The sequence below is a fragment of the Oncorhynchus nerka genome, linkage group LG9a (assembly GCF_034236695.1).
Source record: "Oncorhynchus nerka isolate Pitt River linkage group LG9a, Oner_Uvic_2.0, whole genome shotgun sequence".
NCBI lineage: Eukaryota > Metazoa > Chordata > Actinopteri > Salmoniformes > Salmonidae > Oncorhynchus > Oncorhynchus nerka.
Window position 1 is genome coordinate 5,748,008 of NC_088404.1, and position 18,583 is coordinate 5,766,590.

At 48.9% G+C, this 18,583-nt stretch overlaps 1 protein-coding gene across 1 annotated transcript in view; it reads right to left on the reverse strand.

The window, feature by feature from the left end:
- Nucleotides 1-301: 301 nt before the first annotated feature.
- Nucleotides 302-18,583, reverse strand: part of LOC115120646 (protogenin B-like) — an 84,848-nt gene continuing 66,566 nt past the window's right edge. Inside the window, exons 14-20 of the mRNA XM_065022249.1 lie at nt 12,732-12,859; nt 9,832-10,002; nt 7,777-7,965; nt 5,197-5,320; nt 3,322-3,469; nt 1,728-1,835; nt 302-1,587 (exon numbers count right to left, since the gene is read on the reverse strand). Coding sequence (XP_064878321.1) covers nt 718-1,587; nt 1,728-1,835; nt 3,322-3,469; nt 5,197-5,320; nt 7,777-7,965; nt 9,832-10,002; nt 12,732-12,859 — 1,738 coding nt within the window. The 3' untranslated portion in view covers nt 302-717. The remainder of the gene's footprint in view (nt 1,588-1,727; nt 1,836-3,321; nt 3,470-5,196; nt 5,321-7,776; nt 7,966-9,831; nt 10,003-12,731; nt 12,860-18,583) is intronic.

The following is an 18,583-nucleotide window of genomic DNA, read 5'->3' on the forward strand; positions in this document are numbered from 1 at the left end:
AAACAATATACGTAATTATAGAATGTATCAAAAAACAATATATGTTTTTACATCCTTTTGAACATTCATTGTTGGGTGAGCTTTGGTTTAGGACAGACATTAAGGACTGGTTTCCCGGACAAAGATTAAGCTTAGTTTTGTAAAAATAAAAAAATAAAAAATGTAAAGCTCCTTCCAATGTCCAATCTTCACTGAACATGCTTATCATCCCTTTCACCAATTCATGACAAAACATCATCTGTGTGGTGTTTCTTTCTTTGTTGTGCTAATAGGGGGTGGGGGTGGGGTGTGGGGGGTTCTCTTCTACACTGTTCAACCAATCCTGTAAATGTGGAGGAGGAGTTAAGATGGAATGTCGACTTGTTAACGTCCTAAAGCAGAAGTCTCTCTTTCCAGTTCCCCATTGAAAACCGGATGCATCCGGTTGTCTCCGACCCCCGCTGAGGTTGGTGTCTAAGAAATCATCCCTAAAGACCTGACACAAAGACAGAAACCAGACAGACTGAAAATAAGATGAAAATGAAACAGGAAAACAACACCATTCATTACAAAGATCTTGAGGTAGACCTGAAGCCATTTCCTCCTTACAGCTTAAACTTCCTGATCCCTCTATGTAACTGTATGTTCCTTGCCCAAGGACCTATTTCAGGAGGCAAAGAAGCGAGAAAGGTGGGCTGCTTCAACTGAAAATAAGCCGCATTCAGGTTGGGTAACCTATCACCAGGGTGCTGACTGGGCCGTGGCCTGGGCAGGATAAACAGCTTCCTCAGCCGAGAGGGAACAGGGCCGTGAGGGATGCTGGACGGTGGCCTGGGCAGGATAAGCAGCTTCCTCAGCCAAGAGGGAACAGGGCCGTGAGGGATGCTGGACGGTGGCCTGGGCAGGATAAACAGCTTCCTCAGCCGAGAGGGAACAGGGACGTGAGGGATGCTGGACGGTGGCCTGGGCAGGATAAGCAGCTTCCTCAGCCGAGAGGGAACAGGGCCGTGAGGGATGCTGGACGGTGGCCTGGGCAGGATAAGCAGGTTCCTCAGCCGAGAGGGAACAGGGATGCTGGACGGTGGCCTGGGCAGGATAAACAGCTTCCTCAGCCGAGAGGGAACAGGGATGCTGGACGGTGGCCTGGGCAGGATAAACAGCTTCCTCAGCCGAGAGGGAACAGGGATGCTGGACAGTGTCATGACCAGGCTGGTGGAGACGGTAGGGAGGTCTTGGTGGCGTCACCTCAGATTCCACTTTAAAACCAGGCTTTTCTTCTTCTTCCGTCTCTGGAGTTGGGCTGTCATCCAACTCCGACCCGAAGGACGGAGGCCTGGAGTTACGGTCTGAGGTGGCGGTGGACGGGTTGCTCATCTCATTGCTTATCTCTTCGTTGGAGTAGTGACCAGAGTCTCCTGTCTCCCGACTTCCGTCGCTGGTCTCAGTAGTTCCAGAGCTGTTTGCCTCACTGAAGCCCCCGGAGCTCTCCAAGTCCCCTAGTGGCCCGAACAGGATATGCAGGCTGGAGGGCTGGAGAGGCGCACCTTCCTTCTCCTCGTAACACAGAACGGTCTTCCCTGCCTCGTACAGACGTGCTCTGTTCTCAGCCTAGAGATAAAGGAGAGGAGAGATATTTGTTCGTTTTGTCATTGTATAACAAATAACCAATAGTCAATACTGTAAACTCCATGTTGAAGACTGGTATTTTGATAGCAGCAACATGATTTGGTTCATGTCTGAAGACCGACCTGGCTTATAGTTCTATTGTATCTCTCCCTCTTAAAAAAGTGCCATCTCTTACTGCGGTTGATACCGCAGACCGGGCCGGCTCCTGTAATCACCAGGTTTGTCCCACCCTGAAAACAGAGAGAGAACCAGATTAGAGACAGATAAATGCGTAGAGTACATTCAGAAAGTATTCAGACCCCTTTACACTTTTTCCACATTTTGTTACGTTACAGCCTTATTCTAAACTAGATTCAATAAATTTAAAAAATCCTCAGCAATCTACACACAATACCACATACTGACAAAGCGAAAAACAGATTTTTTTTCTTCAGATTTACATAAGTATTCAGACCCTTTGCTGTGAGACATGAAACTGAGCTCAGGTGCATCCTGTTTCCGTTGATCATCCTTGAGATGTTTCTACAACTTGATTGGAGTCCAACTGTGGTAAATTCAGTTGATTGGACATGATTTCGAAAGGCACACACCTGTCTATAGAAGGTCCCACAGTTGACAGTGCATGTCAGAGCAAAAACCAAAGCCATGAGGTCGAAGGTATTGTCAGTAGAGCTCCGAGACAGGATTGTGTCGAGGCACAGATCTGGGGAAGGGTACCAAAAATATTCTGCAGCATTGAAGGTCCCCAAGAACACCGTGGCCTCCCTCATTCTTAAATGGAAGAAGTTTAGAACCACCAAGACTCTTCCTAGAGCTATACTGAAGAGGCTCGTCATAAAAATTTAAAAAACGTAAACGCTTTTCCAACCTTACAAAAAAATATATATAATTCCAAAAGGAATTTTCACAAATCTCCAAGAACCTGGTGGTCAGTCTAACAGAGCTCCAGAGTTCATCTGTGGAGATGGTCTCCCATCTCTGCAGCACTCCACCAATCAGGCCTTTATGGTAGAGTGGCTAGATGGAAGCCACTCCTCAGTAAAAGGCACATGACAGACCACTTGGAGTTTGCCAAAAGGCACCTAAAGGGCTCTCAGACCACGGAGAAACAAAATTGAAACCAAGATTAAACTATTTGGCCTGAATGCCAAGCGTCACATCTGAAGGAAACCTGGCACCATCCCTACGGTGAAGCATGGTGGTGGCAGCATCATGCTGTGGGGATGTTTTTCCGTGACAGGGACTGGGAGACTAGTCAGGATTGAGAGAAAGATGAACAGAACAAAGTACAGAGAGATCTTTGATGAAAACCTGCTCCAGAGTGATCAGGACCTCAGACTGGAGCGAAGATTCACCTTCCAACAGGACAACCACCCTAAGCATACAGCCAAGACAACGCAGGAGTGGCTTCGGGACAAGTCTCTGAAAGTCCGTGAGTGACACAACCAGAGCCCGGACTTGAACCCGACTTTAACCCGATTTAATACATTTGCAAAAAAAATTTAAAAAACTGTTTTTCTTTGTCATTATGGGGTATTGTTTGTAGGTTGATGAGGTTGATAAAAATGTAATCCATTTTAGAATAACGCTGTAACCTAACAAAATGTGGAAAAAGTGTAAAGGGGTCTGAATACTTTCCCGAAGGCACAGTATATGACATAAATACAGTCTCATACATACACACTCAAGGCCTGTGTCTGTGGAGTCATGTCTCACCTTGGCATCAATGAAGTGAGGGGCCATCATGGGCATCAGGGCCTCTATGTTCTCAGCCTGGTGTTCATTGGCCAGGGCCAAACCAGTATGTGGACCATGTGTTCCCTCACCGTTCACTACGTCCATGATCTTACAGATGGAAGATTTCCTATTGGAGCGAAGAGTAGAAGTTAGGGGACAATATAAAATAATCTATTGGAAGAGAGTTCTTTCAAAAATGGCTGAAGCATTAGAATGAGTAAATGGACTATAGTCTGAGAAGGAGAAGAAGAAACAGAAGGAGAAGAAGAAGAAACAGAAGGAGAAGAAACAGAAACAGAAGAAGAAACAGAAGGAACAGAAGAAGAAGAAACAGAAGAAAGAGAAGAAGAAGAAGGAGAAGAAGAAGAAACAGAAGAAGAAGGAGAAGAAGAAGAAACAGAAGAAGAAGAAACAGAAGAAAGAGAAGAAGAAACAGAAGAAAGAGAAGAAGAAACAGAAGAAAGAGAAGAAGAAACAGAAGAAACAGAAGAAGAAACAGAAGAAACAGAAGAAGAAGAAACAGAAGAAACAGAAGAAACAGAAACAGAAGAAACAGAAGAAACAGAAGAAACAGAAGAAAGAGAAGAAGAAACAGAAGAAGAAACAGAAGAAACAGAAGAAAGAGAAGAAGAAGAAGAAACAGAAGAAACAGAAGAAAGAGAAGAAGAAGAAGAAACAGAAGAAACAGAAGAAAGAAGAAGAAGAAGAAACAGAAGAAACAGAAGAAAGAGAAGAAGAAGAAGAAACAGAAGAAACAGAAGAAAGAGAAGAAGAAGAAACAGAAGAAACAGAAGAAAGAGAAGAAGAAGAAACAGAAGAAACAGAAGAAAGAGAAGAAGAAGAAACAGAAGAAACAGAAGAAAGAGAAGAAGAAGAAACAGAAGAAACAGAAGAAAGAGAAGAAGAAGAAGAAACAGAAGAAAGAGAAGAAGAAGAAACAGAAGGAGAAGAAAGAGAAGAAGAAACACAAGAAGAAACAGAAGAAACAGAAGAAACAGAAGAAGAAGAAACAGAAGAAACAGAAGAAGAAGAAACAGAAGAAACAGAAGAAGAAGAAGAAACAGAAGAAGAAGAAGAAACAGAAGAAGAAGAAACGGAAGAAGAAGAAACAGAAGAAGAAGAAACAGAAGAAACAGAAGAAAGAGAAGAAGAAGAAACAGAAGAAACAGAAGAAAGAGAAGAAGAAGAAACAGAAGAAACAGAAGAAAGAGAAGAAGAAGAAACAGAAGAAACAGAAGAAAGAGAAGAAGAAGAAACAGAAGGAGAAGAAAGAGAAGAAGAAGAAACAGAAGGAGAAGAAAGAGAAGAAGAAGAAACAGAAGAAAGAGAAGAAGAAACAGAAGAAACAGAAGAAGAAGAAACAGAAGAAGAAGAAACAGAAGAAGAAGAAAGAGAAGGAGAAGAAACAGAAGGAGAAGAAAGAGAAGGAGAAGAAACAGAAGGAGAAGAAAGAGAAGAAGAAAAAACAGAACGAGAAGAAAGAGAAGAAGAAGAAACAGAAGGAGAAGAAGAAGAAACAGAAGGAGAAGAAAGAGAAGAAGAAGAAACACAAGGAGAAGAAAGAGAATAAACAGAAGAAACAGAAGGAGAAGAAGAAGAAGAAACAGAAGGAGAAGAAGAAGAAGAAACAGAAGGAGAAGAAGAAGAAGAAACAGAAGAAGGAGAAGAAGAAGAAACAGAAGAAGGAGAAGAAGAAGTAACAGAAGAAACAGAAGAAGGAGAAGAAGAAGAAACAGAAGAAACAGAAGAAGAAGAAACAGAAGAAGAAGAAACAGAAGAAGAAGAAGAAACAGAAGAAGAAGAAGAAACAGAAGAAACAGACGACTATTACTAAGATGGACATCGTGTAAATACCTGGATCTGCCTTTGCTGATGAGGATGATGGTACACATCACTATACAGGCCAGAGCGATGCAGACCCCCACGATGATCCCTGTCATGGAATTCTGCTCCGTGTGGTACAGGCCGTCAGAGAACACTGGAAGACATGAGAAATCATGTCACACTGAGTAATCACATCAATTTAATAACTCTACCTACATGTACATATTACCTCGACACCGGTGCCCCCGCACATTGACTCTGTACCGGTACCCCCTGTATATAGCCTCCACATTGACTCTGTACCGGTACCCCCTGTATATAGCCTCCACATTGACTCTGTACCGTAACACCCTGTATATAGCCTCCACATTGACTCTGTACCGTAACACCCTGTATATAGCCTCCACATTGACTCTGTACCGTAACACCCTGTATATAGCCTCCACATTGACTCTGTTCCGTAATAGCCTGTATATAGCCTCCACATTGACTCTGTACCAGTACCCCCTGTATATAGCCTCCACATTGACTCTGTACCGTAACACCCTGTATATAGCCTCCACATTGACTCTGTACCGGTACCCCCTGTATATAGCCTCCACATTGACTCTGTACCGTAACACCCTGTATATAGCGTCCACATTGACTCTGTACCGGTACCCCCTGTATATAGCCACCACATTGACTCTGTACCGGTAGCCCCTGTATATAGCCTCCACATTGACTCTGTACCGTAATACCCTGTATATAGCTTCCACATGGACTCTGTACCGGTACCCCCTGTATATAGCCTCCACATTGACTCTGTACCGGTACCCCCTGTATATAGCCTCCACATTGACTCTGTACCGTAACACCCTGTATATAGCCACCACATTGACTCTGTACCGGTACCCCCTGTATATAGCCTCCACATTGACTCTGTACCGTAATACCCTGTATATAGCCTCCACATGGACTCTGTACCGGTACCCCCTGTATATAGCCTCCACATTGACTCTGTACCGGTACCCCCTGTATATAGCCACCACATTGACTCTGTACCGGTACCCCCTGTATATAGCCTCCACATTGACTCTGTACCGTAACACCCTGTATATAGCCTCCACATTGACTCTGTACCGGTACCCCCTGTATATAGCCTCCACATTGACTCTGTACCGTAATACTCTGTATATAGCCTCCACATTGACTCTGTACCGTAATACCCTGTATATAGCCTCCACATTGACTCTGTTCCGTAATACCCTGTATATAGCCTCCACATTGACTCTGTTCCGTAATACCCTGTATATAGCCTCCACATTGACTCTGTACCGTAATACCCTGTATATAGCCTCCACATTGACTCTGTTCCGTAATACCCTGTATATAGCCTCCACATTGACTCTGTTCCGTAATACCCTGTATATAGCCTGTTTGTTGTCTCCAACTGCAGTATGTTCAAAGTCCAATATATAACAACACTGACAACAACACTGACCACTAGCCACAATACTAACGACAACACTCTCCAGTCCAACAACACTACGACAATACTAACGACAATACTCTCCAGTCCAACAACACTACGACAACACTCTCCAGTCCAACAACACTACGACAACACTCTCCAGTCCAACAACACTGTGACAACACTCTCCAGTCCAACAACACTACGACAATACTAACGACAATACTCTCCAGTCCAACAACACTACGACAACACTCTCCAGTCCAACAACACTACGACAACACTCTCCAGTCCAACAACACTGTGACAATACTCTCCAGTCCAACAACACTACGACAATACTCTCCAGTCCAACAACACTGTGACAATACTCTCCAGTCCAACAACACTACGACAATACTCTCCAGTCCAACAACACTGTGACAATACTCTCCAGTCCAACAACACTGTGACAACACTCTCCAGTCCAACAACACTGTGACAACACTCTCCAGTCCAACAACACTACGACAACACTCTCCAGTCCAACAACACTACGACAACACTCTCCAGTCCAACAACACTGTGACAACACTCTCCAGTCCAACAACACTGTGACAACACTCTCCAGTCCAACAACACTACGACAACACTCTCCAGTCCAACAACACTACGACAACACTCTCCAGTCCAACAACACTGTGACAACACTCTCCAGTCCAACAACACTGTGACAACACTCTCCAGTCCAACAACACTCGACAACACTCTCCAGTCCAACAACACTACGACAACACTCTCCAGTCCAACAACACTGTGACAACACTCTCCAGTCCAACAACACTGTGACAACACTCTCCAGTCCAACAACACTGTGACAACACTCTCCAGTCCAACAACACTACGACAACACTCTCCAGTCCAACAACACTACGACAACACTCTCCAGTCCAACAACACTGTGACAACACTCTCCAGTCCAACAACACTACGACAACACTCTCCAGTCCAACAACACTACGACAACACTCTCCAGTCCAACAACACTACGACAACACTCTCCAGTCCAACAACACTGTGACAACACTCTCCAGTCCAACAACACTGTGACAACACTCTCCAGTCCAACAACACTACGACAACACTCTCCAGTCCAACAACACTACGACATAACTAACCTGTGGTGTCTGAGGAGGAGCCGCTGCCTGAGTGCCTGGGGCTCTTCCCTCGGTGTCTAGACCCAGGCCCCAGGGCCAGCTCCACAGTAGTAGAGAAGGGCCCGTCTCCCACCTGGTTGGAGGCAGAGATCTTCACCAGGTAGACGTTACCAGGCTCCAGACGCTCCAGCAGGGCCATGGTGTTACTTCCTGTAGGGACGGCAGACAGGTTTTAGAGCGGACACAGCCATTCCCAAAACCCCAGACACACATCTGGGATGCACACTGGTCAGATACGTCAGAAAGGTTCAAATCTGCACTCAACGGACTCAAACAGTAGCTACAACACTCTGCTCTCAAAGCTTCTGCCCAAGCCTGTCTCCAGACCCTCCCCTTCCAAAAGGTCCACCTGTGTTTACAATTCCTCTGTAATACCTGGCTGTCTAACCATATCACTCATCCTCCCTCTGTAATATCTGGCTGTCTAACCATATCACTCATCCTCCCTCTGTAATATCTGGCTGTCTAACTATATCACTCATCCTCCCTCTGCAGTATCTGGCTGTCTAACCATATCACTCATCCTCCCTCTGTAATATCTGGCTGTCTAACCATATCACTCATCCTCCCTCTGTAATATCTGGCTGTCTAACCATATCACTCATCCTCCCTCTGTAATATCTGGCTGTCTAACCATATCACTCATCCTCCCTCTGTAATATCTGGCTGTCTAACCATATCACTCATCCTCCCTCTGTAATATCTGGCTGTCTAACCATATCACTCATCCTCCCTCTGTAATATCTGGCTGTCTAACCATATCACTCATCCTCCCTCTGTAATATCTGGCTGTCTAACCATATCACTCATCCTCCCTCTGTAATATCTGGCTGTCTAACCATATCACTCATCCTCCCTCTGCAGTATCTGCCAGTATCTAGCTGTTCCACACACCCTCCCTCTGCAGTATATGGCTGTCTAACCATCACATTCATCCTCCCTCTGCAGTATCTGCCAGTATCTAGCTGTTGCACGCATCCCCCCTCTGCAGTGTCTGGCTGATCCACTCACCCTCCTTCTGCAGTGTCTGGCTGATCCACTCACCCTCCCTCTGTAGTATCTTCCAGTATCTAGCTGTTCCACTCACCCTCCCTCTGCAGTGTCTGGCTGTTCCACTCACCCTCCCTCTGCAGTGTCTGCCAGTATCTAGCTGTTCCACTCACCCTCCCTCTGCAGTGTCTGCCAATATCTAGCTGTTCCACTCACCCCCCCCCCCCTCTGCAGTGTCTGAAAGTATCTAGCTGTTCCACTCACCCTCCCTCTGCAGTGTCTGCCAGTATCTAGCTGTTCCACTCACCCTCCCTCTGCAGTGTCTGCCAGTATCTAGCTGTTCCACTCACCCTCCCTCTGCAGTGTCTGCCAGTATCTAGCTGTTCCACTCACCCTCCCTCTGCAGTGTCTGCCAGTATCTAGCTGTTCCACTCACCCTCCCTCTGCAGTGTCTGCCAGTATCTAGCTGTTCCACTCACCCTCCCTCTGCAGTGTCTGCTAGTATCTAGCTGTTCCACTCACCCTCCCTCTGCAGTGTCTGCCAGTATCTAGCTGTTCCACTCACCCTCCCTCTGCAGTGTCTGCCAGTATCTAGCTGTTCCACTCACCCCCTCTGCAGTGTCTGCCAGTATCTAGCTGTTCCACTCACCCTCCCTCTGCAGTGTCTGCCAGTATCTAGCTGTTCCACTCACCCCCCCTCTGCAGTGTCTGCCAGTATCTATCTGTTCCACTCACCCTCCTTCTGCAGTGTCTGCCAGTATCTAGCTGTTCCACTCACCCTCCTTCTGCAGTGTCTGCCAGTATCTGGCTGTTCCACTCACCCTCCCTCTGCAGTGTCTGCCAGTATCTAGCTGTTCCACTCACCCTCCCTCTGCAGTGTCTGCCAATATCTAGCTGTTCCACTCACCCTCCCTCTGCAGTGTCTGCCAGTATCTATCTGTTCCACTCACCCTCCCTCTGCAGTGTCTGCCAATATCTAGCTGTTCCACTCACCCTCCCTCTGCAGTATCTAGCTGTTCCACTCACCCTCCTTCTGCAGTGTCTGCCAGTATCCGGCCAGCCAGGCCCTCTGTGAGGCGTACAGGATGGTGTAGTGCGTCACTGCCAGGTTGTTCTCCTCTGGTTCTCTCCAGGAAACCAGGGCTGTGCCGTCCTCAATCAGAGACACCCTCACACCTTCGGGAGGGTGGCTGGGCGCTGACGAACAGAAAAGGGCCATTTAAATATCTTAATTAGCTTAAACGTATCTCATTAATTATCATTTAAGCTAATTAAGATATTTAAATGACCCAATCAAAGCCAACTGTACTAGATCTCGGTCCGTCATCTAGTACAGTTGGCTTTGATTGGTGAATGTTAATTGTGTGCACAAGGGTTCGCTGGTTCTCGCCCATCTCAAATAAAATTGTAATTTAAAAAAAGTTTATTGGTCGCGTACAAAAACATTGTCAGGTGTTACAGCAGGTGCAGCGTCATGCTTATGTTACCAGCTCCAACAGTAGACTGTAGAATGTCTAGCAAATACAATACAAAAACATTGTCAGGTGTTACAGCAGGTGCAGCATCATGCTTATGTTACCAGCTCCAACAGTAGACTGTAGAATGTCTAGCAAATACAATACAAAAACATTGTCAGGTGTTACAGCAGGTGCAGCATCATGCTTATGTTACCAGCTCCAACAGTAGACTGTAGAATGTCTGCAAATACAATACAAAAACATTGTCAGGTGTTACAGCAGGTGCAGCATCATGCTTATGTTACCAGCTCCAACAGTAGACTGTAGAATGTCTAGCAAATACAATACAAAAACATTGTCAGGTGTTACAGCAGGTGCAGCATCATGCTTATGTTACCAGCTCCAACAGTAGACCGTAGAATGTCTAGCAAATACAATACAAAAACATTGTCAGGTGTTACAGCAGGTGCAGCATCATGCTTATGTTACCAGCTCCAACAGTAGACTGTAGAATGTCTAGCAAATACAAAAACAAGGTGTTACAAAAACATTGTCAGGTGTTACAATACAAAAACATTGTCAGGTGCAGCATCATGCTTATGTTACCAGCTCCAACAGTAGACCAGAATGTCTAGCAAATACAATACAAAAACATTGTCAGGTGTTACAGCAGGTGCAGCATCATGCTTATGTTACCAGCTCCAACAGTAGACCGTAGAATGTCTAGCAAATACAATACAAAAACATTGTCAGGTGTTACAGCAGGTGCAGCATCATGCTTATGTTACCAGCTCCAACAGTAGACCGTAGAATGTCTAGCAAATACAATACAAAAACATTGTCAGGTGTTACAGCAGGGCTTATGTTACCAGCTCCAACATCGTAGAATGTCTAGCAAATACAATAAAAAAACATTGTCAGGTGTTACAGCAGGTGCACATCAGCTTATGTTACCAACAGTAGACTGTAGAATGTCTAGCAAATACAATACAAAAACATTGTCAGGTGTTACAGCAGGTGCAGCATCATGCTTATGTTACCAGCTCCAACAGTAGACTGTAGAATGTCTAGCAAATACAATACAAAAACATTGTCAGGTGTTACAGCAGGTGCAGCATCATGCTTATGTTACCAGCTCCAACAGTAGACTGTAGAATGTCTAGCAAATACAATACAAAAACATTGTCAGGTGTTACAGCAGGTGCAGCATCATGCTTATGTTACCAGCTCCAACAGTAGACCGTAGAATGTCTAGCAAATACAATACAAAAACATTGTCAGGTGTTACAGCAGGTGCAGCATCATGCTTATGTTACCAGCTCCAACAGTAGACTGTAGAATGTCTAGCAAATACAATACAAAAACATTGTCAGGTGTTACAGCAGGTGCAGCATCATGCTTATGTTACCAGCTCCAACAGTAGACTGTAGAATGTCTAGCAAATACAATACAAAAACATTGTCAGGTGTTACAGCAGGTGCAGCATCATGCTTATGTTACCAGCTCCAACAGTAGACCGTAGAATGTCTAGCAAATACAATACAAAAACATTGTCAGGTGTTACAGCAGGTGCAGCATCATGCTTATGTTACCAGCTCCAACAGTAGACTGTAGAATGTCTAGCAAATACAATACAAAAACATTGTCAGGTGTTACAGCAGGTGCAGCGTCATGCTTATGTTACCAGCTCCAACAGTAGACTGTAGAATGTCTAGCAAATACAATACAAAAACATTGTCAGGTGTTACAGCAGGTGCAGCGTCATGCTTATGTTACCAGCTCCAACAGTAGACTGTAGAATGTCTAGCAAATACAGAATTAATCCAAATACAAAATGTCAGAACGAGTCTAACAAACGAGAGTAGATAAATCAGTGTGAACGGTGTCTGAATACACAATATTTATTTATTGATTTATTTTACCTTTATTTAACCAGGCAAGTCAGTTAAGAACAAATTCTTATTTTCAATGACGGCCTAGGAACAGTGGGGTTAACTGCCTGTTCAGGGGCAGAACGACAGATTTGTACCTTGTCAGCTCGGGGGTTTGAACTTGCAACCTTCCGGTTACTAGTCCAACGCTCTAACCACTAGGCTACCCTGCCGCCCCAATGTAAATACCTGTTGTGTTCAGACAGTAGATCACTTGGAAGTAAATGGTATGTACAGTAGTAGGTATATTAGGATGAGCTAGAGTTGAGAATACAGTATATACATACACAGTGAGTCCACAACAGTGTGTATATATACACAGACTATGAGGTGACCGGTGTTCTATGTGTTCTATCTATATACATGGGGCATCAGTCTCAAGGTGCAGGGCAGAGAACCGGCCGGGAACATCTGAGTAGACTGAGAAGGAAGCTGTTGATGTCACTTTAAAAAAAAGTTTAATAAATAGGTCATGAAGGACTTTTATCCTTGGGAAACGTGACCTGATGCGTCAGAAAAGAATAAGAGGTTTGTTTACCTGCTGGTAGAGTCCTCTGAAAGACAACCACGCTCCATGGACTGGCCAGTTGGTCGACATGGAGACGCACCACTAACTCATAGCGAGTGTTGGAGTCCAGGCTCTGTATCAGCACACTCTGGTTGGTACTGACGAGGACAAAACAGACATCCCAGAATAAATATTAGCAATCGTGACATGGTTCAATAAGAAAAATAATGTTGCGCTTCAGTGTCTTGTCAGAAGAGAAGTAAAAGTGTAAAACTTTTAAAACTAAATCACCACATGCAATATCAATTTCCATGATCGGAAAAATGACAATGTAAAAGGACAATAGCATAGTAGTAAAGTACACTGCAACATGTAGAAAGTGTTGGTCCCACGTTTCATGAGCTGAAATAAAACACCCCAGAAATGTTCCATACGCACAAAAAAAGCCTGTTTCTCTAAAATGTTGTGTACAAATTTGTTTACATTCCTGTTACTGAGCATTTCTCCTTTGTCAAGATAATTCATCCCCCTGACAGGTGTGGCATATCAAGAATCTGATTAAACAGCATGATTATTACACAGGTGCACCTTGTGCTGGGGACAATAAAAGGCCACTCTAAAATGTACAGTTTTGTTTTGTCTCAAGTTTTGAGGAAGCGTGCAATTGGCATGCTGACTGCAGGAATGTCCACCAGAGCTGTTGCCAGAGAATTGAATGTTAATTTCTCTACCATAAACCACCTCCAACATAATTTTAGAGGATTTGACAGTACGTCCCACTGGCCTCCCAACCACAGAACACGTGTATGGCATCGTGTGGGCGAGCGGTTTGCGGATGTCAGCGTTGTGAACAGAGTGCCACATGGTGGTGGTGGGGGGGTTGTGAACAGAGAGCCACATGGTGGTGGTGGGGTTGTGAACAGAGAGCCACATGGTGGAGGTGGGGGGTTGTGAACAGAGAGCCACATGGTGGTGGGGGTTGTGAACAGAGAGCCACATGGTGGTGGGGGGTTGTGAACAGAGAGCCACATGGTGGGGGTTGTGAACAGAGAGCCACATGGTGGGGGTTGTGAACAGAGAGCCACATGGTGGTGGTGGGGGGTTGTGAACAGAGAGCCACATGGTGGTGGTGGGGGTTGTGAACAGAGAGCCACATGGTGGTGGTGGGGGGTTGTGAACAGAGAGCCACATGGTGGAGGTGGGGGGTTGTGAACAGAGAGCCACATGGTGGAGGTGGGGGTTGTGAACAGAGAGCCATGGTGGAGGGGGGGGGTTGTGAACAGAGAGCCACATGGTGGTGGGGGGGGGTTGTGAACAGAGAGCCACATGGTGGTGGGGGGTTGTGAACAGAGAGCCACATGGTGGGGGGTTGTGAACAGAGAGCCACATGGTGGTGGTGGGGGGTTGTGAACAGAGTGCCCCATGGTGGGGGGTTGTGAACAGAGAGCCACATGGTGGTGGTGGGGTTGTGAACAGAGTGCCCCATGGTGGGGGGGTTGTGAACAGAGAGCCACATGGTGGTGGTGGGGTTGTGAACAGAGAGCCACATGGTGGTGGTGGAGGGGTTGTGAACAAAGAGCCACATGGTGGTGGTGGGGGGTTGTGAACAGAGAGCCCCATGGTGGGGGGTTGTGAACAGAGAGCCACATGGTGGTGGGGGGTTGTGAACAGAGAGCCACATGGTGGCGGTGGGGGGTTGTGAACAGAGAGCCCCATGGTGGGGGTTGTGAACAGAGAGCCACATGGTGGTGGGGGTTGTGAACAGAGAGCCACATGGTGGTGGGGGTTGTGAACAGAGAGCCCCATGGTGGTGGTGGGGGGGTTGTGAACAGAGAGCCACATGGTGGTGGTGGGGGGGTTGTGAACAGAGAGCCACATGGTGGTGGTGGGGGGGTTGTGAACAGAGAGCCACATGGTGGTGGTGGGGTTGTGAACAGAGAGCCACATGGTGGTGGTGGGGTTGTGAACAGAGAGCCACATGGTGGGGGGTTGTGAACAGAGAGCCACATGGTGGTGGTGGGGTTGTGAACAGAGAGCCACATGGTGGTGGTGGAGGGGTTGTGAACAAAGAGCCCCATGGTGGCGGTGGGGGGGTTGTGAACAGAGAGCCACATGGTGGCGGTGGGGGTTGTGAACAGAGAGCCCCATGGTGGGGGGTTGTGAACAGAGAGCCACATGGTGGGGGGTTGTGAACAGAGAGCCACATGGTGGGGGGTTGTGAACAGAGAGCCACATGGTGGTGGTGGGGGTTGTGAACAGAGAGCCACATGGTGGGGGGTTGTGAACAGAGAGCCACATGGTGGTGGTGGGGGTTGTGAACAGAGAGCCCCATGGTGGTGGTGGGGGGTTGTGAACAGAGAGCCACATGGTGGCGGTGGGGGGTTGTGAACAGAGAGCCACATGGTGGCGGTGGGGGGTTGTGAACAGAGAGCCACATGGTGGCGGTGGGGGGTTGTGAACAGAGAGCCACATGGTGGTGGTGGGGGTTGTGAACAGAGAGCCACATGGTGGTGGTGGGGGGTTGTGAACAGAGAGCCACATGGTGGTGGGGGGTTGTGAACAGAGAGCCACATGGTGGGGGGTTGTGAACAGAGAGCCACATGGTGGCGGTGGGGGTTGTGAACAGAGAGCCACATGGTGGCGGTGGGGGGTTGTGAACAGAGAGCCACATGGTGGCGGTGGGGGGTTGTGAACAGAGAGCCACATGGTGGTGGTGGGGGTTGTGAACAGAGAGCCACATGGTGGTGGTGGGGGGTTGTGAACAGAGAGCCACATGGTGGTGGTGGGGGTTGTGAACAGAGAGCCACATGGTGGCGGTGGGGGGTTGTGAACAGAGAGCCACATGGTGGCGGTGGGGGTTGTGAACAGAGAGCCACATGGTGGCGGGGTTGTGAACAGACAGCCACATGGTGGCGGGGTTGTGAACAGAGAGCCACATGGTGGCGGTGGGGGGTTGTGAACAGAGAGCCACATGGTGGTGGTGGGGGTTGTGAACAGAGAGCCACATGGTGGTGGTGGGGGTTGTGAACAGAGAGCCACATGGTGGTGGTGGGGGGTTGTGAACAGAGAGCCACATGGTGGAGGTGGGGGGTTGTGAACAGAGAGCCACATGGTGGAGGTGGGGGGTTGTGAACAGAGAGCCACATGGTGGTGGGGGGTTGTGAACAGAGAGCCACATGGTGGTGGGGGGTTGTGAACAGAGAGCCACATGGTGGGGGGTTGTGAACAGAGAGCCACATGGTGGTGGTGGGGGTTGTGAACAGAGTGCCCCATGGTGGGGGGTTGTGAACAGAGAGCCACATGGTGGCGGTGGGGGGTTGTGAACAGAGAGCCCCATGGTGGGGGGTTGTGAACAGAGAGCCACATGGTGGTGGGGGGTTGTGAACAGAGAGCCACATGGTGGTGGGGGTTGTGAACAGAGAGCCCCATGGTGGTGGTGGGGGTTGTGAACAGAGAGCCACATGGTGGTGGTGGGGGGTTGTGAACAGAGAGCCACATGGTGGTGGTGGGGGGTTGTGAACAGAGAGCCACATGGTGGTGGTGGGGGGTTGTGAACAGAGAGCCCCATGGTGGTGGTGGGGGGTTGTGAACAGAGAGCCACATGGTGGTGGTGGGGGTTGTGAACAGAGAGCCACATGGTGGTGGTGGGGGTTGTGAACAGAGAGCCACATGGTGGTGGTGGGGTTGTGAACAGAGAGCCACATGGTGGTGGTGGTGGGGTTGTGAACAGAGAGCCACATGGTGGTGGTGGGGTTGTGAACAGAGAGCCACATGGTGGTGGTGGGGTTGTGAACAGAGAGCCCCCACATGGTGGCAAGGAACAGAGAGCCACATGGTGGCGGTGGGGTTGTGAACAGAGAGCCACATGGTGGGGGGGGTTGTGAACAGAGAGCCACATGGTGGGGGGTTGTGAACAGAGAGCCACATGGTGGTGGGGGTTGTGAACAGAGAGCCACATGGTGGTGGTGGGGGGAACAGAGAGCCACATGGTGGTGGGGGTTGTGAACAGAGAGCCACATGGTGGTGGTGGGGGTTGTGAACAGAGAGCCACATGGGTGGGGGGTTGTGAACAGAGAGCCACATGGTGGCGGTGGGGGGAACAGAGAGCCACATGGTGGCGGTGGGGAACAGAACAGAGCCACATGGTGGTGGTGGGGGGTGAACAGAGAGCCACATGGTGGGTGGGGGGTTGTGAACAGAGAGCCACATGGTGGTGGTGGGGGGTTGTGAACAGAGAGCCACATGGTGGTGGTGGGGGGTTGTGAACAGAGAGCCACATGGTGGCGGTGGGGGGTTGTGAACAGAGAGCCACATGGTGGTGGTGGGGGAGTGAACAGAGAGCCACATGGTGGGGGTTGTGAACAGAGAGCCACATGGTGGTGGTGGTGGGGGGTTGTGAACAGAGAGCCACATGGTGGTGGTGGGGGTTGTGAACAGAGAGCCACATGGTGGTGGTGGGGGGTTGTGAACAGAGAGCCACATGGTGGGGGGGTTGTGAACAGAGAGCCACATGGTGGGTGGGGGGGTTGAACAGAGAGCCACATGGTGGCGGTGGGGTTGTGAACAGAGAGCCACATGGTGGTGGGGGGTTGTGAACAGAGAGCCACATGGTGGTGGTGGGGGTTGTGAACAGAGAGCCACATGGTGGTGGTGGGGGTTGTGAACAGAGAGCCACATGGTGGTGGTGGGGGTTGTGAACAGAGAGCCACATGGTGGTGGTGGGGGTTGTGAACAGAGAGCCACATGGTGGCGGTGGGGGGTTGTGAACAGAGAGCCACATGAACAGGAGCCACATGGTGGGGGGTTGTGAACAGAGAGCCACATGGTGGTGGGGGGTTGTGAACAGAGAGCCACATGTGGTGGGGGGGGTTGTGAACAGAGAGCCACATGGTGGGGGGTTGTGAACAGAGAGCCACATGGTGGTGGTGGGGGTTGTGAACAGAGAGCCACATGGTGGTGGTGGGGGGTTGTGAACAGAGAGCCACATGGTGGTGGTGGGGGGTTGTGAACAGAGAGCCACATGGTGGTGGGGGTTGTGAACAGAGAGCCCACATGGTGGTGGGGGGGTTGTGAACAGAGAGCCACATGGTGGTGGTGGGGGGTTGTGAACAGAGAGCCACATGGTGGTGGTGGGGGTTGTGAACAGAGAGCCACATGGTGGTGGGGGGGTTGTGAACAGAGAGCCACATGGTGGTGGTGGGGGTTGTGAACAGAGAGCCACATGGTGGGGTTGTGAACAGAGAGCCACATGGTGGTGGTGGGGTTGTGAACAGAGAGCCCCATGGTGGTGGTGGGGGTTGTGAACAGAGAGCCACATGGTGGTGGTGGGGTTGTGAACAGAGAGCCACATGGTGGTGGTGGGGGGTTGTGAACAAGAACAGAGAGCCACATGGTGGTGGTGGGGGGTTGTGAACAGAGAGCCCCATGGTGGGGGGTTGTGAACAGAGAGCCACATGGTGGTGGTGGGGGTTGTGAACAGAGAGCCACATGGTGGCGGGGGGGTTGTGAACAGAGAGCCACATGGTGGGGGGTTGTGAACAGAGAGCCACATGGTGGTGGGGGTGAACAGAGAGCCACATGGGGTGGGGGGTTGTGAACAGAGAGCCACATGGTGGTGGTGGGGGGTTGTGAACAGAGAGCCACATGGTGGTGAACAGAGGGGGGTTGTGAACAGAGAGCCACATGGTGGGGGGTGAACAGTGAGCCCCATGGTGGTGGTGGGGGTTGAACCACATGGTGGTGGTGGGGGTTGTGAACAGAGAGCCACATGGTGGTGGTGGGGTTGTGAACAGAGAGCCACATGGTGGTGGTGGGGTTGTGAACAGAGAGCCACATGGTGGGGGGTTGTGAACAGAGAGCCACATGGTGGTGGTGGGGGGTGA